This window comes from Pelophylax lessonae (assembly GCF_965119305.1).
Source record: "Pelophylax lessonae genome assembly, chromosome: 13".
Taxonomy (NCBI): Eukaryota; Metazoa; Chordata; class Amphibia; order Anura; family Ranidae; genus Pelophylax; species Pelophylax lessonae.
Window position 1 is genome coordinate 206540206 of NC_138780.1, and position 23693 is coordinate 206563898.

General features: G+C 48.3%; 1 protein-coding gene across 1 annotated transcript in view; it reads left to right on the forward strand.

Annotated features, from left to right (window-relative positions):
- The first annotated feature begins 288 nt into the window (after nt 1-288).
- Nucleotides 289-23693, forward strand: part of GMFB (glia maturation factor beta) — a 30488-nt gene continuing 7083 nt past the window's right edge. The window contains exons 1-5 of the mRNA XM_082275396.1: nt 289-386; nt 5111-5207; nt 14244-14293; nt 18778-18842; nt 22995-23062. Coding sequence (XP_082131522.1) covers nt 384-386; nt 5111-5207; nt 14244-14293; nt 18778-18842; nt 22995-23062 — 283 coding nt within the window. The 5' untranslated portion in view covers nt 289-383. The remainder of the gene's footprint in view (nt 387-5110; nt 5208-14243; nt 14294-18777; nt 18843-22994; nt 23063-23693) is intronic.

Consider the following 23693-nt stretch of genomic DNA (forward strand, 5'->3'; position numbering starts at 1 on the left):
ATTTTTTAGCCGCTGAAGCCGAGTCGGAGTCGCCCTTTTCAAAGATGGCGTCATTGACGCTGCAGAAGAAAGCGGCGCCTGATTTCAGTAATAATAACTCCGTGTTCCGCTGTGATTTCCGCCCTCAGAGACTCGGCATGGAAATGTCCGTCTTCATACTCTCAGTCCCGGGGACTTCTCTCTGCGTGAAGTCTCATTTGCCCTCTTCCAAGATGGCCGCCGGCCTGAGGTGAGGAGGTGCGGCTCCGCCCACTGCTGCAGGCTCTGCTCAATGATTGGTCGGGGCGGGAGTCACATGACGCCCCCTCTCCCTTCCTCCTCTCCGGGTGTTGGCTGAGAATTCAGGCGGCGGGCAGAGCCGGAGGAACGTCTGAGGAGCGGAGATGGTGAGTGTGGGGGGAGGGGTGACCGGAGAGGTGTCCCCGCCCCCCTGAGGGCTGAGAACCTTCCTGCCCCCCCACCAGGGGAGCTTCTCCCCCCTCTGCTGAGTGTAATGTCCAATCCCGGCCTGCAGGGGGCAGCACAGCCATGGAGGGGGATGGGGGCCCCTCCCACATTATCATTAATTATCAATATACAAAAATATATCACCTGGTGACGTCATCACTGGGCCTCTGAGCGTCTCTATGCAACACAGGCGGAGCATGGCTGGTGGGAGGAGCCAGCAGAGACTGCAGACATAATACAGGAGATGGTCAGAGACTGCAGACATTGTACAGGAGACGGTCAGAGACTGCAGACATAGTACAGGAGACGGTCAGAGACTGCAGACATTGTACAGGAGACGGTCAGAGACTGCAGACATAGTACAGGAGACGGTCAGAGACTGCAGACATGGTACAGGAGACGGTCAGAGACTGCAGACATGGTACAGGAGACGGTCAGAGACTGCAGACATAGTACAGGAGACGGTCAGAGACTGCAGACATAGTACAGGAGACGGTCAGAGACTGCAGACATAGTACAGGAGACGGTCAGAGACTGCAGACATTGTACAGGAGACGGTCAGAGACTGCAGACATGGTACAGGAGACGGTCAGAGACTGCAGACATAGTACAGGAGACGGTCAGAGACTGCAGACATAGTACAGGAGACGGTCAGAGACTGCAGACATGGTACAGGAGACGGTCAGAGACTGCAGACATGGTACAGGAGACGGTCAGAGACTGCAGACATATCAGGAGATGGTCAGAGACTGCAGACATGGTACAGGAGAAGGTCAGAGACTGCAGACATAGTACAGGAGACGGTCAGAGACTGCAGACATAGTACAGGAGAAGGTCAGAGACTGCAGACATGGTACAGGAGAAGGTCAGAGACTGCAGACATAGTACAGGAGACGGTCAGAGACTGCAGACATTATACAGGAGATGGTCAGAGACTGCAGACATAGTACAGGAGACGGTCAGAGACTGCAGACATAGTACAGGAGACGGTCAGAGACTGCAGACATAGTACAGGAGACAGTCAGAGACTGCAGACATATCAGGAGATGGTCAGAGACTGCAGACATAGTACAGGAGACGGTCAGAGACTGCAGACATGGTACAGGAGATGGTCAGAGACTGCAGACATAGTACAGGAGATGGTCAGAGACTGCAGACATATCAGGAGATGGTCAGAGACTGCAGACATGGTACAGGAGAAGGTCAGAGACTGCAGACATAGTACAGGAGATGGTCAGAGACTGCAGACATAGTACAGGAGACGGTCAGAGACTGCAGACATTGTACAGGAGATGGTCAGAGACTGCAGACATAGTACAGGAGACAGTCAGAGACTGCAGACATATCAGGAGATGGTCAGAGACTGCAGACATAGTACAGGAGACGGTCAGAGACTGCAGACATGGTACAGGAGATGGTCAGAGACTGCAGACATAGTACAGGAGATGGTCAGAGACTGCAGACATATCAGGAGATGGTCAGAGACTGCAGACATGGTACAGGAGAAGGTCAGAGACTGCAGACATAGTACAGGAGATGGTCAGAGACTGCAGACATAGTACAGGAGATGGTCAGAGACTGCAGACATAGTACAGGAGATGGTCAGAGACTGCAGACATAGTACAGGAGACGGTCAGAGACTGCAGACATAGAACAGGAGACGGTCAGAGACTGCACACATAGTACAGGAGACGATCAGAGACTGCAGACATAGTACAGGAGACGGTCAGAGAATGCAGACATGGTACAGGAGATGGTCAGAGACTGCAGACATAGTACAGGAGACGGTCAGAGACTGCAGACATGGTACAGGAGACGGTCAGAGACTGCAGACATAGTACAGGAGACGGTCAGAGAATGCAGACATGGTACAGGAGATGGTCAGAGACTGCAGACATAGTACAGGAGATGATCAGAGACTGCAGACATAGTACAGGAGACGGTCAGAGACTGCAGACATAGTACAGGAGATGGTCAGAGACTGCAGACATAGTACAGGAGACGGTCAGAGACTGCAGACATAGTACAGGAGATGGTCAGAGACTGCAGACATAGTACAGGAGACGGTCAGAGACTGCAGACATAGTACAGGAAGTGGTCAGAGACTGCAGACATAGTACAGGAGATGGTCAGAGGAAGAGGTCTCCCCAGTGGAAGATTTCTCCTCTATTCCGATCACAACTGAAACATTTTGGGTTTCACATCACTTCCTGTCCCGGGGTCACCAATATGGGGGGGAAGGGAGGGGAGGGGGACTGTGGCACTCCATGTGACCTCTCAGCTGACATTTCTCCACTCCCCCCTTCTGGGTGGGGTCAGAGAACACTCCATGTTTAGGAAGATTTATGTTGATAGAAGAATATCAGAGGAAACCGCAACTAATCTTCCTGTTACATTGTTTCCATATTAGTTACATTGTTGTCTTATTGTTTCTTTTCTTTATTTTGCGGTTCTCATCCTCTGGAAATATTCTATTCAGCCATAGAAGTCTTCTGAGTGCTTCATTCCAGTGATAGCTCTGCATAGGGATCACATAGGGGGACGGCATAGGGATCACATAGGGACGGCATAGGGATCACATAGGGACAGCATAGGGATCACATAGGGACGGCATAGGGATCACATAGGGACGGCATTGGGACCACATAGGGACTGCATAGGGACAGCATTGGGATCGTATAGGGATCACATAGGGAAGGCATGGGGATCACAGGGGGACGGCATAGGGATCACACGGGGATGGCATTGGCATCAGACTTTAAAGTGGAACTTCAGTATTTCTCTTTTGTGGCTCCGCCCCCCTCAGTACCGCCATCATAGCGTGTGAGCAGATGTAGGGCTCTGCCCTGCCCCCGGGGAGCACTGACCTCATTCTCAGTGGGGGGGGGGGGGATGCAGAAGTTCTGCTTTGAAGCACAAAAAAAATCTAAATGGAAAAATATACATCCAAGATAGGGGGAGGGGATCAGGGAAATATGACACCTGGTTTAGGAGGAAGGTCCACTTTCAGTCCCTGTCCAATGGGGGTTCCTCTGTGGCTGGTCAAGGCTCAGTCATTGGACAGGGAATGGTGCATGGGAGGGCTTAGAATGTCACAGAAATCCCGCCCCCAGTTATAAAGTGAAGCTGGTTACAGGGAGGTGCAGGGGGGTGGAATTCGGGGTCTGCTCAGAGGAAATGCTTTTATTATTATTATTATTATTATTATTATTATTATTATAAGTTTATATTGGAATGAGCAATACACACAGCTATCTGTCATATACATTCCTACACACCAGGGCAGGGGGGCTACATTCCTACATACAGGGGGGCTACATTCCTACATACCAAGGCAGGGGGGCTACATTCCTACATACAGGGGGACCAAGGCAGGGGGGCTACATTCCTACATACAGTGGGACCAAGGCAGGGGGGCTACATTCCTACATACAGGGGGGCTACATTCCTACATACAGTGGGACCAGGGCGGGGGGCTACATTCCTTCTTACAGGGGGACCAAGGCAGGGGGGCTACATTCCTACATACAGGGGGGCTACATTCCTACATACAGGGGGGCTACATTGCTACATACCAAGGCAGGGGGGCTACATTGCTACATACAGGGGGGCTACATTCTTACATACCAAGGCAGGGGGGCTACATTCCTACATACAGGGGGACCAAGGCAGGGGGCTACATTCCTACATACAGGGGGGGACTACATTCCTACATACAGGGGGGGACTACATTCCTACATACAGGGGGGCTACATTCCTACATACAGGGGGGCTACATTCCTACATACAGTGGGACCAAGGTGGGGGGCTACATTCCTACATACATTGGGACCATGGAAGGGTGGCTACATTCCTACATACAGTGGGACCAAGGCAGGGGGGGCTACATTCCTACATACAGGGGGGCTACATTCCTACATACAGGGGGGCTACATTCCTACATACAGGGGGGCTACATTCCTACATACAGGGGGCTACATTCCTACATACAGGGGGGCTACATACCAAGGCAGAGGGGGTACATTCCTACATACCAAGGCAGGGGGGCTACATTCCTACATACAGGGGGACCAAGGCAGGGGGGCTACATTCCTACATACAGGGGAGCTACATTCCTGCATACAGGGGGGCTACATTCCTACATACCAAGGCAGAGGGGGTACATTCCTACATACCAAGGCAGGGGGGCTACATTCCTACATATAGGGGGACCAAGGCAGGGGAGCTACATACCTACATACAGTGGGACCAAGGCAGGGGGGCTACATTCCTACATACAGGGGGGCTACATTCCTACATACAGTGGGACCAAGGCAGGGGGGCTACATTCCTACATACAGGGGGGGGCTACATTACTACATACAGTGGGACCAAGGCAGGGGGGCTAAATTTCTACTAACAGTGGGGCAGAAGAGTTGGACTGAGGGGTGGGCAGAAGAGGCTGCACTGAGGGGTGGGTAGAAGAGGCTGCACTGAGTGGTGGGCTCCTGGGACGGAGGGGGTACAAAAATAGCAGAACCTGCAAAGTGCTGCTAAAGTAGTCGATAGGAGGTGGGGGGATGGGCACTTGGAATTTTTCGATCTTGTCCCAGCACAGATTCCAAGAACTACATAAATAAATAATTTAGATGCGATTTCCTCATATTGTGTCTTCATTCCGCAGAGCGAGTCCCTGGTTGTGTGTGAGGTGGATGAGCCTCTGGTGGAGAAGCTGAAAAAGTTTCGTTTCCGCAAAGAGACCAACAATGCCGCCATTATCAGTGAGTGACCGCCGATAATATAAACCTGCGCGTCCCTATATACCTTTATATAATGTGCTAGAAGGCCGCTATCAGAAAGCTGACATTCCTCTTTTAGCCTCTTCACACTCCTGCGTTTTTCCTGCACTCTCTCCTGCGCTCTCTCCTGCGTTTTTCCTGCGTTTTCTCCTGCGCTCTCTCCTGGGTTTTTCCTGGGCTTTCTCCTGCGTTTTCTCTTGCGCTCTCTCCTGCGCTTGCTGTTGCACTGCATGACCATGGAAACCTCATTATTCTCTATGGTGCCGCCTGACATCAATGCAGAGCAGCTGCTGCGTGTTTTATGAAAAGGTGAGGGGCTTCAAAGTAACATTGTTTATAAACATTGATCAGACGGGAGATAGAGAGATACAAAGTAACATTGTTTATAAACATTGATCAGACAGGAGATGGATACAAAGTAACATTGTTTATAAACATTGATCAGACAGGAGATAGATACAAAGTAACATTATTTATAAACATTGATCAGACGGGAGATGGAGAGATACAAAGTAACATTGTTTATAAACATTGATCAGACAGGAGATGGATACAAAGTAACATTGTTTATAAACATTGATCAGACAGGAGATAGATACAAAGTAACATTGTTTATAAACATTGATCAGATGGGAGATAGAGAGATACAAAGTAACATTGTTTATAAACATTGATCAGACGGGAGATAGAGAGATACAAAGTAACATTGTTTATAAACATTGATCAGACAGGAGATGGATACAAAGTAACATTGTTTATAAACATTGATCAGACAGGAGATAGATACAAAGTAACATTATTTATAAACATTGATCAGACAGGAGATAGATACAAAGTAACATTGTTTATAAACATTGATCAGATGGGAGATAGAGAGATACAAAGTAACATTGTTTATAAACATTGATCAGACGGGAGATAGAGAGATACAAAGTAACATTGTTTATAAACATTGATCAGACAGGAGATGGATACAAAGTAACATTGTTTATAAACATTGATCAGACAGGAGATAGATACAAAGTAACATTATTTATAAACATTGATCAGACAGGAGATAGATACAAAGTAACATTGTTTATAAACATTGATCAGACGGGAGATAGAGAGATACAAAGTAACATTGTTTATAAACATTGATCAGACAGGAGATGGAGAGATACAAAGTAACATTGTTTATAAACATTGATCAGACTGGAGATAGAGAGATACAAAGTAACATTGTTTATAAACATTGATCAGACGGGAGATAGAGAGATACAAAGTAACATTGTTTATAAACATTGATCAGACAGGAGATGGAGAGATACAAAGTAACATTGTTTATAAACATTGATCAGACTGGAGATAGAGAGATACAAAGTAACATTGTTTATAAACATTGATCAGACGGGAGATAGAGAGATACAAAGTAACATTGTTTATAAACATTGATCAGACAGGAGATAGAGATACAAAGTAACATTGTTTATAAACATTGATCAGACGGGAGATAGAGAGATACAAAGTAACATTGTTTATAAACATTGATCAGACAGGAGATAGAGATACAAAGTAACATTGTTTATAAACATTGATCAGACAGGAGATGGAGAGATACAAAGTAACATTGTTTATAAACATTGACCAGACGGGAGATAGAGAGATACAAAGTAACATTGTTTACATTTTAAGTGTAAATGTGAGATGTGAGGTGTTTTGAGCCCCGGTTCACACTATAGCGATGTCAGGCATTGCATGTGATTCGCACTGCACTGCTCTACACATCACATGCGATGTCTGTGCGATGGAAATTCAGCCATACAGATTGTACAGATTGTACGGCTGAATTCACATCAGATTCGGACACGACTCGCAGAGGACCCTTTTTTTTTTTGTTCACACCTATGCACTCCGATTGTCCGAACTGACAGTTTGCACTGCGATATGCGAACTGATCTGGGGGGGTCGTTACCTTTGTACTGACACCCCCAGCGATTTGCATATGGCCGTGTGAACTGCCTGCGATTTGAATGCGATGCGGGGACTCGCAGTGGATTCGCAGGCTTCCCGCATCGCATATGTGTGAACCGGCGCTTAAACCCAGAGCTAACATTAAAGAGGATCTGTCATGCTTATTTCTGTTACAAGTGATGTTTACATTCCTTCTATTAGAAATAAAAGTGATTTAAAAAAAAAAAAAATTAAGGGACAATGAAAAAATAAAAAAAGTAAGAAAAATAAGGAAAAAAAAACATGTAAAGCTCCCCGGCGCTCGCGCGCAGAAGTGAACAGATATGCAAGTCGCGTCCACATCTAAATGGTGTTCAAACCACACATGTGAGGTATCGCCACGATCGTCAGAGTGAGAGTAATAATTCAACCCCTAGACCTCCTCTGTAACTCTAAACTGGTAACCTGTTGAAATTTTTAAAACGTCCCCTATGGGATTTTTAGGTATTGAAGTTTGGCACCACGCCATTGCACGAGCGTGCGCAGTTTTGAAGCATGACATGTTAGGTATCTATTTACTCGGCGTAACATTATCTTTTACATTGAAAAAAAAAAAAGAAAATTAGGCTAACTACTGTGTTTTTTTTTTTTTTATTCAGAAATGTGTATTTCTCTTACGTCCTCCGACAGTCGCCGCCTCTTCATATTCGTCACAATGGGGGTTATGACCTTTGCTCCGTAGGAGTAGCTAGGCAACAGAATATGTCAATATTAAAGCTTTTAACATATCCCACCCCCAGGGGGTGGTCCCCTCAGTCAATACCCTCCTACTTCCTGTATCCATACCTCAGTTTCAATGTCTAGCTTGTCAGGAGTAGCTGGATGTCTCTATGCTGGGGCATTTTGTCTCAGCCTTTCTCTTCTTTTTTGATTTTATTTGAGTTTTTTTCTCTCTCTTTACTTAGCTGTTACTTTTGTCAGCATTAGTTAGTTCTTCTGATGAAGAGGATCATGCGGACTGGGTCTCGGGCTGATCCCCCTGGTCGCAGGTTGTGGGTCAGTGGCTTCCCAGCCTGCCATCGAGCGTTCAGTCAGGTATTTTTCCTGGCTCAGTGAACGACCCATCCCTGTTCGGTGCAGGGATGCTATGGTGAGGTGGCTACCTCACTGGACGCCTTGCGGTATCGTTCCGCAGTTGTCCTGACTGCGACTCTCCCTGTCCCATGTGCAGTGGCTTGATCGCTTGTGCGGGTTCCCCACGCCATTTAGGAGGTAAGTGTATCTGTGTGGGGACCTGTCTGTTTGGGGGGTGTCAGTCTGGGACTGTGAAACCCTGCCTCTGTTCACACTGTTTGGTCTCCCTGTCTGCTTGGCTGCATTCTGTGGGCTGCAAGGAGGGGGGCTATGCTGCACTGTTCTGTGTCAGATTATGTGCTGTGTTTTACTGTGTGACAGGCTGTGTGCTGCGGGGCAAGATTGTATCGTGTTATGCACATTTGCGGCGACCGCTGCGGCGGTCCGCCATTATTTTACTTTACTGCATGTGTTTTTGGCGGTTTCACTGTGTGTGGAGGAGCGGCGTTTCGGGGCCAAACGCCGCCATTTTGGCGGCGATCGCTCCGGCCGCATGTTAGCACTGCAGGCGGCCATTTTTTTGTAGCCTTCCATAGGCTTTAATAGAGCGCCCTGCGTGACATCACTTCCTCTTCCCTGGGCGCACCGATCGAGGCAGCAGCAGCAGCGGTCTCTCCAGGTTTTTACCTCTCTATCCCTGTATCCTTGCCTGAGTTGTACTTTTTCCCTGTGGGGGCCGGCTTGTGCTGGTGTGTGTGTGCGGTGGGCTGTGCTCGCCGCGCTTTTTAAAGGGGCAGTTAACCCTTTATTATTCCACATACTTGGGGGCATGGATTCTCAGGAAAGCAAATTTCCAGCCACCTTGGTGGGAAGCCAAGGGACTGCTGTGTCCCCCCCAGGGGGTGATTTGGCTACGGTTGTGGCTAACCTTGCTGCTCAGGTGCAAATGCTTGTGGCTGCTCAATCCACTAAAAGGCCCAGAGTTTCAATTTCCTCTGATTCAGAGGGTGAGGGTGAGGGTGATGGGGCTGCCATGGCTGGGGTCTCCTTATCGGGGTCCCGTTCCTCCCTGGATCTGGTGGAGTCTGAAGGGGAGGCAGAGTTTGAAGGGGTTGATAATTCTCCCCCTGGCTCGTCTGAAGAGCTTGCGCTCATGGATGAATTGGTTGCTTCTATCAAACAGACACTGCGCTTACAGGATGAACCTTGTCCTCCTGCTGCCTTGGCTGCTTATGGGACGCAGAAAAGACGCAAGACATCGCAGGTTTTTCCCTGCACTGATGATTTTCAGCGCGCTGTTAAGGAACAATGGCGCAATATACGCAAGCCTTTTGCGGTGCCGAGTAGGTTCAAGCTGCGTTATCCTTTCACGCCCGCTACGGATGAGCGTTGGTGCGTGCCGCCTCCGGTGGATCACGCGATAGCGGTTTTGAATAAGTCCACTGCGGTTCCTGCAGAGGATACCCCGGTGTTCCGGGATGCCACGGACAGGAGGCTGGAGTCTCTTGCCCGTCATACTTATTCTATTACTGGCTCTATGCTAAAAGCTCTTTTTGCTTCACTTATGGCAGCCCAGGCTGTCGCGAGTTGGACGCAGGTGCTTAGACGCGTCCTGGTGGCTGATTCTGCCCCTCCGGCGACGTTGGCCATGGTGGATCAAATCCATCAGGGTGTCATGTATTTGTGTGATTCGGACTTGGATATGGTACCGGTGGCTGCACGTGTGCACAGTGTGGCGGTGTTGTCTCGCCGCCTGGTTTGGTTGAAGTGTTGCTCTGTGGACCAATCTTCGCGCAAGATCTTATCCAATCTGCCCTATGATGGATCTCGCCTTTTTGGCGAGTCCTTGGATACACTGATAAAGGGGATCACGGGTGGTAAGAGCACGCTCTTGCCCCAATCCCACAAGGCTAAGGGCGCTCAAGGTAAGAAGCATGCCTCTTTTCGGCCCTTTCAGGGGTCCTTTCGTGCCTTTCGGTCGCACTATAAGGGCAAGCCATTCAAAGGTCAAGGCTCCCAAAAGAAGCCGTGGACAGGTAAGCAGAAGTCCGGCCAATCCGGATCCGCTGCCCATAACAATGCGGCCTGAAGGGGCGCCCTCACCCAGTTCTGGGGTGGGGGGACGCTTGCTCGGTTTTCTTCAACCTTGGCTGGCCCGTGTTCGGGACAGGTGGGTTCAGGAAATCGTTCGGTCTGGCTACAAGATCGAGTTTCTCTCTCGGCCGGAGAGCAGATTTTTCCCCTCAAATCTTCAACTGTCTCCGGAGCGTTTGCGGGATCTGCACCTGGCGGTGCGGGACCTGCGGGCTCAGGGGGTGGTGGTTCCGGTGCCTTATCGGGACAGATTTCGGGGGTTCTATTCCAATCTGTTCACCGTGCCCAGGAAGGTGGGCAAGGTACGTCCAATTCTGGACTTGAAAGCTCTGAACCGCTTTGTGCGGGTTCGCAAGTTCCGCATGGAATCCCTGCGGTCGGTGGTGGCTGCCCTGGTTCCGGGGGAGTTCATGGCCTCCATCGACTTGAAGGATGCGTACCTTCACATCCCGATTTTCGAGGGTCACCAGAGGTACCTTCGATTCGCCATTGCGGAGGATCACTACCAATTTGTGGCGTTACCTTTTGGTCTCGCTTCGGCTCCACGGGTATTCACCAAGGTGCTTGCACCGGTTCTGGCTTTGTTGAGAGCCCAGGGCATCTCTGTCCTGGGGTATCTGGACGACATTCTGGTTCGGTCTGCGACCAGCCAGGGTCTGGTGAAGGACCTGTCCGTCACGACGCAGACTCTTCAGGAGTTTGGTTGGACGATAAATTTTCCAAAATCGACACTGTATCCGTCGGTTCGTCTTCCCTACCTGGGAATGCTCCTGGACTCGGTCCAGGCGAAGGTCTTCCTACCGGACGACAAACTCAGGACTCTTCAGGAGGAAGTCAGGTCCCTCCGGGACGTTCCGTGCTCGTCCCTCCGGACGTGCATGCGGAGCCTGAGATTGATGGTCTCGGCCATCGAGGCGATTCCCTTCGCCCAGTTTCACACGCGGGGTCTCCAAGCGGAGATCCTGTCCAGGTGGGACGGCCGACCGCAATCTCTGGATCTCCAGATTTCATTGAGTCATCGCACCAGAAGGAATCTTCTGTGGTGGCTCCAGTCCCCGACGGTGTCGGGGGGCAAGTCTTTTCGTCCTCTATCATGGACGGTGATCACCACGGATGCCAGCCTGTCGGGCTGGGGTGGTATTCTGGGCGTTCTGTCCCTTCCTCCCTCCCGATCAACATTCTGGAATTGCGAGCGATAAATCTCTGCCTTCGACATTGGACGGACAGGCTGCGGGGCCGTCCGGTTCGGGTGCAGATGGACAATGCCACAGTGGTGGCCTACATCAACCACCAAGGGGGCACCAGGAGTGCTCGAGCGGCTCGGGAGGTGGCCGACATTCTGTCTTGGGCCGAGACGCACGTCCCGGCAATAACAGCGGTTCACATTCCGGGGGTGGAGAACTGGCAGGCAGATTATCTGAGTCGCCAGACCCTGGACCAGGGGGAATGGTCCCTTCACCCGGATGTCTTCCAGATGTTGTGCGCGAAGTGGGGGTCTTCCGGAGGTGGACCTGTTCGCGTCTCGTCTAAACAACAAGGTGGGAAGGTTCGTGGCAAGGACGCGCGATCCTCGGGCAGACGCGTTGGTAGCTCCGTGGCATCAGTACCGACTGATGTACGCATTTCCACCGATTCAACTGCTGTCCAGGTTCCTTCGCAGGTTAACCTCGGAACCGCACGCGGTGATTCTTGTGGACCTCGCCGGTCCTGGTACGCGGACCTCGTAATCTGGCGATCGACGCGCCGTGGCGTCTGCCTCTTCGAGAGGATCTCCTGTCTCAAGGACCGATATTCCATCCTGCTTTACAGTCGCTGGCTTTGACGGCCTGGCTGTTGAAACCGAGGTCCTGAAGGATAGGGGTCTCTCCCCTGAGGTCATTCACACCTTGATCAATGCGAGGAAGTCTTCCTCGGGGAAGGTCTATTACCGTACTTGGAAGGCCTATTTTTGCCTGGTGTGAGTCCAGGGGGTATTCACCTCGCACGTACTCGGTGTCTAGGGTGTTGTCCTTCCTTCAAACGGATTTTGACCAGCGTTTGGCGCTGGCTACGATCAAGGGTCAGGTATCTGCGTTGGCCGTTCTTTTTCAACGTCCTGTGGCGTCTAACTCCTTGGTTAGCACTTTTGTTCAAGGGGTGCGACATCTGGTCCCTCCTAGGAGGGAACCTCTGCCTCCTTGGGACTTGAATCTTGTTCTGTCCGTGTTACAACATGCTCCTTTTGAACAGATCAGGAAGATCTCGTTGCCTCTGTTGTCCAAAAAGGTCGCCTTTTTGGTGGCGATCACTTCGGCTCGCAGGGTGTCGGAGCTGGCAGCCTTGTCCTGCAGGTCTCCGTATTTGGTCGTACACTTGGATAAGGTGGTCTTGCGACCTAACCCTTCTTTTCTTCCGAAGAGGATTTCGGAATTTCACCTCAATGAGGACATTGTCTTGCCTTCGCTCTGCGCGAAGCCCAAACATCCGAAGGAGGTGGATTTACACTCCCTGGATGTTGTTCGGGTGATCAGGGTTTACCTGCAATCTGAATCTTTTCGCAAGTCAGATTCCTTATTTGTTCTTCCAGAGGGACCTCGGAAGGGCATGGCGGCGTCGGCTTCTACCATCGCCAAATGGATCAGGCAGACCATTGAACAGGCATATGCTTTGAAGGGAAAAGTTCCTCCTATGCCTGTGAAGGCGCACTCTACCAGATCTCTGAGTACGTCTTGGGCCTGTCACCATCGGGCTTCTGTGGCCCAGGTGTGTAAGGCGGCGACTTGGTCGTCCGTTCACACCTTCTCAAAGTTCTACAAGGTGGATGTTCAGGCATCGGCAGATGCTTCCTTTGGCCGCAAGGTTCTTAGTGCGGCAGTTCTTTAGGGTCCCTTGTTTTGGGCCCTTGGCTGTTTGGGATGTTTTTATCCCTAGGTTATTTGTTTTTTCCTGGGTTGTTGCTCCTGTTGAGCAAGTTTTTTTCATGCTACCCAGCTGGTTTCCTTCCGTTGGTAAGGTTACTTTCTCTGATGTGGAGACGGCGTTGCCTTAGGCGCGGCTGCGTTTCCCACCCCTCATGTTTGCACTGCTTTGGGATGTCCCCATAGTGACGAATATGAAGTGGCGGCGACTGTCGGAGGACGTAAGAGAAAACTGAATTTTTGTAAAATCTTACCTGTAAAATTCCTTTCTCTGAGTCCTCCGACAGTCGCCGCCCCCGCCCCTCTTTTGGGGTTTGGTTGTATACTCTACTGCTATTCTACTGAAACTGAGGTATGGTTACAGGAAGTAGGAGGGTATTGACTAAGGGGAACACCCCCTGGGGGTGGGATATGTTAAAAGCTTTAATATTGACATATTCTGTTGCCTAGCTACTCCTACGGAGCAAAGGTCATTAACCCCATAGTGACGAATATGAAGTGGCGGCGACTGTCGGAGGACTCAGAGAAAGGAATTTTACAGGTAAGATTTTACAAAAATTCTGTTTTTTCTAAAAATTTCCTAAAATATCTAAAATCTCCATTTTATTCTCTAGGGTCTCTGCTAAAAAAAAAAAAAAAAAAATATATTACTATATATATATATATATATATATATATAATGTGTGTATGTGTAATATAATTTTTTTTTTTTTTTAGCAGAGACCCTAGAGAATAAAATGGAGATCCCTGCAATATTTTGTGTTGCATAAATATATATATATATATATATATATATATATATATATATATATATATATATATATATATATATATATATATATATATAATGTTTGGGGGTTCTTAGTAATTTTCTAGCAAAAAATACAGATTTTTAACTTGTAAACAACAAAATGTCAGAAATGGGCGGGGTCTTGAAGTGGGTAATTTTGTATCTTTTTTATCTGTGTTTTTTGCTGTCCAGGGATAAATCGCTGATTTGTGTCTTCTGATTCTTTTGCAGTGAAAATAGATAAAGACCGACGTCTTGTGGTGCTGGAGGAGGAGCATGAGGTCAGTCCTGTCATTGATCAGTGCCAATCCCTATATATTAGTTATGTTGGGGGTGGGGCAGCCATTAAACCTACAGATGCCACGTTGTATGTCGGAGACGCTCGCCATCTCCTTGTATATCCTGCCCCCCTCCCCCTCTTTATTTAGGAATGATGAACATTCACTAGGTTATTAACACTCCTGGATACAAGTTGCAATGAGATTCTACATTACAGATCAATAAAAGATATTGCTGATCAGTCTGATGGCGTATTTACAGCCAAAACATTGATTTCCAGTTTTAGGTAGAGTGGGGAGCAGAATTGCTGATCTACATCGCTGCTTAAACAGAAACTTCAGCCCCTGTTCTTTATGGCTCTGCCCCCATACCCCCCCCCCCCCCGCTACACCGCCATCTTGGAAAGCACTCACAGCGCTTCACTTCTTCCACATTTTGTTATGTTGCAGCCTTATTCCAAAATTGATTCAATTCATTATTTTCCTCAAAATTCTACAAACAATCCCCCATAATGACAACGCGAGAGAAGTTTGAAATATTTGCAAATTTTTTAAAATAGTTAATAAATCCCATGTACATAAGTATTCACCCCCTTTGCCATGACACTCAGAATTGAGCTCAGGTGCCTCCTGTCTCCACTGATCATCCTTGAGATGTTTCTACAACTTGATTGGAGTTTCAGTTGATTGGACATGATTTGGAAAGGCACACACCTGTCTATAGAAGGTCCCACAGGTAACAGTGCATGTCAGAGCACAAAGCAAGCCATGAAGTCCAAGGAATTGTCTGTAGACCTCGGAGACAGGATTGTATGGAGGCACAGATCGGGGGAAGGGTACAGAAACATTTCTGCAGCATTGAAGGTCCTAATGAGCACAGTGGCCTTCATCATCTGTAAATGGAAGAAGTTTGGAACCACCAGGACTCTTCCTAGAGCGGGCCGCCCGGCCAAACTGAGTGATCGGGGGAAGGGCCTTAGTCAGGGAGGTGACCAAGAACCCGATGGTCACTCTGACAGAGCTCCAGCATTTCTCTATGGAGAGAGGAGAACCTTCCAGAAGAACAACCATCTCTGCAGCACTCCACCAATCAGGCCTGTATGGGAGTGGCCAGAAGAAAGCCACTCCTCAGTAAAAGTCACATGACACCCCGCCTGGAGTTTACCAAAAGTCCCCTGAAGGACTCTTAGACCATGAGAAACAAAATTCTCTGCTCTGATGAAACAAAGATTGAACTCTTTGGCCTGATTGGCAAGCGTCATGTCTGGAGGAAACCAGGCACCGCTCATCACCTGACCAATACCATCCCTACTGTGAAGCATGGTGGTGGCAGCGTCATGGTGTGGGGATGTTTTTCAGCGGCAGGAACTGGGAGACTAGTCAGGATGGAGGGAAAGATGAGTGCAGCAATGTACAGAGACATCCTTGATGAAAACCTCCTCCAGAGAGCTCTGGACCTCAGACTGGGGTGAAGGTTCATCTCCCAACAGGACAACGACCCTAAGCACACAGCCAAGATAACAAAGGAGTGACTACAGGACAACTCTGTGAATGTCCTTGAGTGGCCCAGCCAGAGCCCAGACTTGAACCCGATTGAACATCTCTGGAGAGATCTGAAAATGGCTGTGCACCGACGCTCCCCCATCCAACCTGATGGAGCTTGAGAGGTCCTGCAAAGAAGAATGGGAGAAACTGCCCAAAAATAGGAGTGCCAAGCTTGTAGCATCATACTCAGAAATACTGTAGGCTGGAATTGGTGCCAAAGGAGATTCACCAAAGTATTGAGCAAAGGGTGTGAATACTTATGTACATGGGATTTATTCCTTTTTTTTATTTTTAATAAATTTACAAAGATTTCAAACAAACTTCTCTCACGTTGTCATTATGGGGGATTGTTTGTAGAATTTTGAGGAAAATAATGAATTTAATCCATTTTGGAATAAGGCTGTAACATAACAAAATGTGGAAGAAGGGAAGCGCTGTGAATACTTTCCGGATGTGCTGTATGCCAAAAGGCTCCGCCCACCCATCAGGCCCTGGCAGAGATCTTCAGCACATCTGAGCATGTGCAGAGTATTTCCTGTAAGTCAGTGTAATCTAGAAAGAACAAAGGGCGCAAACGCTTAGTGCGTAATCCAAGGCACTTTAATAAAGGTAAAGATAAAAACAAACAAACCACATAAAAAGATAACATGTCACAAACTCTGACCCAGATGCCAGCCCTCAATCGTTATAGCTCCAGCCAGATAATGTCCACTGCTGACGCGTCTCAGGGGTCAAGCAAGAGCTCTTACTCTGAGGAAGGGGGCTTCATCCCCGAAACCTGTCAGCTGTGGACATAGTCTGTCTGGACCTATGAGGTTTTATTCTACCTTTTCATGTGACAACACTGAAGAAATGAGACTTTGCTACAATGTAAAGTAGTGAGTGTACAGCTTGTATAACAGTGTAAATTTACTGTCCCCTCAAAATAACTCAACACACAGTCATTAATGTCTAAACCGCTGGCAACAAAAGTGAGTACACCCCTAAGTGACAATGTCCAGATTGGGGCCAATTAGCCATTTTCCCTCCCCGGTGTCATGTGACTCGTTAGTGTTACAAGGTCTCAGGTGTGAATGGGGAGCAGGTGTGTTACATTTGGTGTTATCGCTCTCACTCTCTCATACTGGTCACTGGAAGTTCAACATGGCACCTCATGGCAAAGAACTCTCAGAGGGTATGAAAAAAAGAATTGTTGCTCTACATAAAGATGGCCTAGGCTATAAGAAGATTGCCAAGACCCTGAAACTGAGCTGCAGCACCGTGGACAAGACCATACAGCGGTTTAAAAGGAAAGTTTCCACTCAGAACAGGCCTCACCATGGTCGATCAAAGAAGTTGAGTGCCGTGCTCAGCGTCATATCCAGAGGTTGTCTTTGGGAAATAGACGTATGAGTGCTGCCAGCATTGCTGCAGAGGTTGAAGGGGTGGGGGAGGGGTCAGCCTGTCAGTGCTCGGACCATACGCCGCACACTGCATCAAATTGGTCTGCATGGCTGTCGTCCCAGAAGGAAGACTCTTCTAAAGATGATGGACAAGAAAGCCCGCAAACAGTTTGCTGAACACAAGCAGACTAAGGACATGGATTACTGGAACCATCTCCTGTGCTCTGATGAGACCAAGATAAACTTATTTGGTGTCAGATGGTGTCAGGCGTGTGTGGGGGCAACCAGGTGAGGAGTACAAAGACAAGTGTGTCTTCCTACAGTCAGGCATGGTGGTGGGAGTGTCATGGTCTGGGGCTGCATGAGTGCTGCCAGCACTGGGGAGCTACAGTTCATTGAGGGAACCATGAATGCCAACATGTACTGTGACATACTGAAGCAGAGCATGATCCCCTCCCTTCAGAGACTGGGCTGCAGAGCAATATTCCAACATAACGACCCCAAACACCTCCAAGATGACCACTGCCTTGCTAAAGAAGCTGAGGGTAAAGGTGATGGACTGGCCAAGCATGTCTCCAGACCTAAACCCTATTGAGCATCTGTGGGGATCCTCAAACAGAAGGTGGAGGAGGGGAAGGTCTCTAACATCCACCAGCTCTGTGATGTCATCATGGAGGAGGGGAAGAGGACTCCAATGGCAACCTGTGAAGCTCTGGTGAACTCCATGCCCAAGAGGGTTAAGGCAGTGCTGGAAAATAATGGTGGCCACACAAAATATTGACACTTTGGGCCCAATTTGGAGATTGTCACTTAGGGGTGTACTGACTTTTGTTGCCAGCGGTTTAGACATTAATGGCCGTGTGTTGAGTTATTTTGAGGGGACAGTAAATTTACACTGTTATACAAGCTGTACACTCACTACTTTACATTGTAGAAAAGTCTCATTTCTTCAGTGTTGTCACATGAAAAGATGTGAGGGGTGTACTTACTTTTGGGAGATACTGTGTGTGTATATATATATATATATATATGTGTGTGTGTATGTGTATATATGTGTATATATATATATATATATATATATATATATATATATATATATATATATATATATATATATATATATATATATATATATATATATATATATATATATAATTATAATGAATTCTTCGCTGTTAACCTTCAGTGGAGCGGAGGTCTCGCAGGGGAGGTCTCGGTGTTTGGCACTGACTGTTCTGATGAATTCTGTTTGGGGTATTTTGCAGCGATCTGGTCTGTTACTCTAATAAGTGAAGATTAGGAACGCACCCCATGGAGTCTAGAAGACGTAGGTTGGTTCCTGGGTTTGCTGAGCCATGCCCGGGGAATATTTCCGTCACTGTTGGTGAGGGGTGGCAGCTGCACGGTATCAGTAGGGACTGTGTGCGTGTTTTTGTGCAGAGCTGTGATTAAATTATCCCAACCTTCTACCAAATCCCCAGGGCCAATCCAGCTCTGCAATTACTGCACCCAGGGACCGGCCCTGCTAATTGCTGCTATTTCTCTCTTTTCTCTGAGCAGGGGATCTCTCCAGATGAGCTGAAAGATGAACTACCAGAAAGACAGCCCAGATATCCTTTTACCCCGTGATCGGCGCCAATTGTTTAAAACCAGACATGTGCTTGAAGTGTGTGCGGGTCTGTGGTTTTTCCGGCCCTTGTTCATCTTCCCCCAGCCTCCATCCCTCGTTATTAGTTGATGACCCATCTGTCATAGCGATGGGCCGATGTTGAGGGAGGGTTGTGGGCCACACATCCTTCACCAGTTAGGGAAGCAGGAGGATACGATGGGGATACCATCTCCACTCCAATCATCCATTCCACCCCAGGGGAACTGGGAAGGCTAGTGGAAATCCAACCAATAGGGGAACAATGGGCCAAAAGAATCTGGAAAACAGGCCCCCCATACAGATATCATTACAACTACCATACACCCGAGGATAGGTCCAATTACAGGGTCCCCACTCAGAATAGATTCCAACCCCTTGCTTATGCTGATGAACTATATAGGGATATTCAATATCAGGGGGGGTTTCAGTGGAGGGGACGTGGGGGTATCCTGGGTCCACGAAGGAGAGGGGCTGGATATCAGAACAGAGGCCAGCAGGGTCACTGGGGAGTGATGGGGGGGACAATATTGAAATCAGGGTGGGACCCCCACCACCCCGAGGTGGCCAGAAGATGGCACCTTAATGGCAACCATGGGGAACACCCCAAAGGCAAATAAATGGTTCCCAAAGAAAAACCCTAGAGGATGCAGAGGAGGGGGGGGGGGGGGGGGGCGGAGAATAAAAAGAAAAAGAGAACAATCGGTCAGGGTATTTGTAATTTGTAATGCTACCTTCACTACCAATGTATTAAAGGTTTTGGAACTGGGTCTAAAATATGCCCCTGATAAAGGTTTTGATAAGTTCAATGCATTCATTGATAAAAAGAAATTTATTAGGAAAATAAAGATTAAAAAACATTTTCTAGAGAAACCAGTTTAAGCGAATGTTGCTTGAGAAATCGTTCCACATTCAACCCGAAGTAATCTTCTATCCAATATCTGGAGGTATTCAAGTCTTTGGTGGAATATTAGAATGAGTAATGGCAAGAAGTTTAGAAAGAAAGGGAATTTACAAAAAGGTAAAAAAAGTGCGAAAAGAGGAAAGACATAGTTATACTATTGGCTGATAAAGGGGGGGGGGGGGGGCATTGTGGTTTTAAATAAAGCTGATTACAACAAGGAACTGGATAGGTTAGTAGGTGACAAGGTTACATATAAAAAACTGAAGGGAATCCCAACAAATTTATTGAGATCCAAACTTAAAAGTATGGTAAAAGCAGCCCAGAGGAAGGAGTATTATAAAAGAAGGAGGCAGTTAGATACCTTGTTCCTGATGCCTCTAGATTACCTGTTATTGGTCCTGGAATATCCCTCATTCCTTTAGGATAGAAAGAACCTCATTAACATTTTATAGGATGTACCTGTGAGGGAGAGCACTCTATTGGTCACCATTGATTGTATACCAGCCTAGGACAGCAGGATGTATTGGCCACCACCACCAAAAGAGCCTTGGACACCAAATCAAGGCTTAGGAATAAACTGAAAGATTTCTTGATTAGAGCCCTAGAGCTGGCCATGGCCAACAATTATTTCTGGCATAATGGCTCTTATTTTAAAAAAAATTAAAGGGTGTAGCCATGGGAGTGAAATATGCGCCTAGTGCTGCAAATATATTGTTGAGCCAGTGGGAGGATTTTTGGCAGACTACAACCTGATAGTGACCAAAGGATTTGCTGTCAGCCATGGGAAGTGGCTCCAGTCACACCGAAATTGGTATCATCTATTGGAAGTGGTTCCAATGACCTCAAGAATTGGTTTCAACCATGGAAAGTGGCTACAGTGACTACAAGCATTGGGTTCAGCTATGGGAAGTGTCTCAATGGACCACAGAAGTTGGTTTCAGCCACAGGAATTGGCTCCAGTGACCATGGGAATTGGTTTCAGCCACAGTTGATGGCTCCAGTGACCACAGGAGCTGGTTTCAGCCACAGGTGATGGCTCCAGTGACCACAGGAGCTTGCTTCAGCCATAGGAAATGGCTCAAATGACCAAAGGAATTAGTCTTGACCTCAGACAGTGGCTCCAGTGGCCACATGAATTGGTTTTGGCCACAGGTAATGGCTCCAGTGACCACAGGAGCTGGTTTCAGCCACAGGTAATGGCTCCAGTGACCACAGGAGCTGGTTTCAGCCACAGGTGATGGCTCCAGTGACCACAGAAGCTGGTTTCAGCCACAGGTAATGGCTCCAGTGACCACAGGAGCTGGTTTCAGCCACCGGTGATGGCTCCAGTGACCACAGGAGCTGGTTTTAGCCACAGGTGATGGCTCCAGTGACAACACGAGCTGGTTTCAGCCAGAGGTAATGGCTCCAGTGACCACAGGAGCTGGTTTCAGCCACAGGTGATGGCTCCAGTGACCACAGGAGCTGGTTTCAGCCACAGGTGATGGCTCCAGTGACCACAGGAGCTGGTTTCAGCCACCGGTGATGGCTCCAGTGACCACAGGAGCTGGTTTCAGCCACCGGTGATGGCTCCAGTGACCACAGCAGCTGGTTTCAGCCACAGGTGATGGCTCCAGTGACCACAGCAGCTGGTTTCAGCCAGAGGTGATGGCTCCAGTGACCACAGGAGCTGGTTTCAGCCACAGGTGATGGCTCCAGTGACCACAGGAGCTGGTTTCAGCCACAGGTGATGGCTCCAGTGACCACAGGAGCTGGTTTCAGCCAGAGGTAATGGCTCCAGTGACCACAGGAGCTGGTTTCAGCCACCGGTGATGGCTCCAGTGACCACAGGAGCTGGTTTTAGCCACAGGTGATGGCTCCAGTGACAACACGAGCTGGTTTCAGCCAGAGGTAATGGCTCCAGTGACCACAGGAGCTGGTTTCAGCCACAGGTGATGGCTCCAGTGACCACAGGAGCTGGTTTCAGCCACAGGTGATGGCTCCAGTGACCACAGGAGCTGGTTTCAGCCACCGGTGATGGCTCCAGTGACCACAGGAGCTGGTTTCAGCCACCGGTGATGGCTCCAGTGACCACAGGAGCTGGTTTCAGCCACAGGTGATGGCTCCAGTGACCACAGCAGCTGGTTTCAGCCAGAGGTGATGGCTCCAGTGACCACAGAAGCTGGTTTCAGCCACAGGTGATGGCTCCAGTGACCACAGGAGCTGGTTTCAGCCACAGGTGATGGCTCCAGTGACCACAGGAGCTGGTTTCAGCCACAGGTGATGGCTCCAGTGACCACAGGAGCTGGTTTCAGCCACAGGTAATGGCTCCAGTGACCACAGGAGCTGGCTTCAGCCACAGGTAATGGCTCCAGTGACCACAGGAGCTTGCTTCAGCCATAGGAAATGGCTCGAATGACCAAAGGAATTAGTCTTGACCTCAGACAGTGGCTCCAGTGGCCACATGAATTGGTTTTGGCCACAGTTAATGGCTCCAGTGACCACAAGTTGGTCACTATTTCCTCGTCGCAGTGTTATGTATTTTTTGGGGTCCAGGTGTATACTGCAGCACAGCATAAATTGCATGCAGGCATCTGATGGTGCCTCCTGCAGTACATATGTTTGGACTGCACAGGTGGAAATACACTTTAAAGTCCGAGGTATTAGAACGCCTGTCAGCCTTTATTGCTGTCTGTGTCCCCGCTATGGAGATTCTCCCTCTCTGTGCCCTGTTTACCATCAGCATTGAACGTGAAATTAAAATAAAATCCCAAATTTTGGGTTGTCCCTAGAAAATTAATAGAGGAGAAATCTTCCAATGAGGACACTAGTTCTGATGTCCCCAAGGGAATTCCCATAATTTTCAGGGATTTCCTCTCATTTCCTGTTTGGCTATGGGACAGGAAGTGAAGGGAAATCTCCCAAATGGGGTACAGATGGCAAATATAAACCTTACTGGGGTTATAACCCTCATTACTCTATCCAAAATGGGGGGGGGGGGGGGTTTGCATCTAGTTCTACTTTAATGTTTGTAGAAGTAAGGACCTTTCAGAATCCTATCGCAGGGGATTTTGGTTTGGCCATGCAGTAAATGTGGAGCCATGGCTTTCTGTGTCTATGGGGGGGGGGGGGGGGCATTATGTTACTGTAGATTCCACAGCACTGGGTATATTTTTGTTCATGTTTGCCGTATTTCAAACATTTTTTCTTTTATTTGCCTTAATCTTGGCTTACATTCATAGTGTACAGTTATAAATACCAGCATGAAGATGGAAGAGTCTCCTACCCCTTGTGTTTCATCTTTTCCAGCCCTGTAGGTAAGTCTAAGAGCTGTTTGGGAACTGCAGGAAGGTTTTTTTCGAAAAAGAACTCTGATTGGAATGACTAAAAAACTTCATGCTTCTGTTATTTCAGAGAACTTGCAGCACGCTCTGTGGAAATACACTATATGGTCAATGTTTGACCAGTGTTCCAGAAGTGTATTTGTGAGGTCAGTCACTGTTGTTGGACAAGAAGGCCTAACTTGCAGTCTCCGCCCTATATCATCCCAGAGGTGTTCTGTCGGGTTGAGGTCAGGACTCTGTGCAGGCCAGTCAAGTTCCTCCACCCCCAAACTCGCTCATCCATGTCTTTATGGACCTTGCTTTGTGCAGTGGTCCAAATCATTTGGTGGGGATGCGGGGGGACTAATGGTGTGGGGTTTTTCTTTCTTTTTTTTTAGGGGTTGGACTTGGCCCCTTAGTTCCAGTGAAGGGAACTCTTAAGGAGTCAGCATACCAAGACATTTTGGACAATTTCATGCTCCCAACTTTGTGGGAGGAGTTTGGGGATGGCCCCTCCCTGTTCCAACATGACTGCGCACCAGTGCACAAAGCAAGGTCCATAAAAACATGGATGAGTGAGTTTGGGGTGGAGGGACTTGACTGGCCTGCACCCCAAACTCCTTAA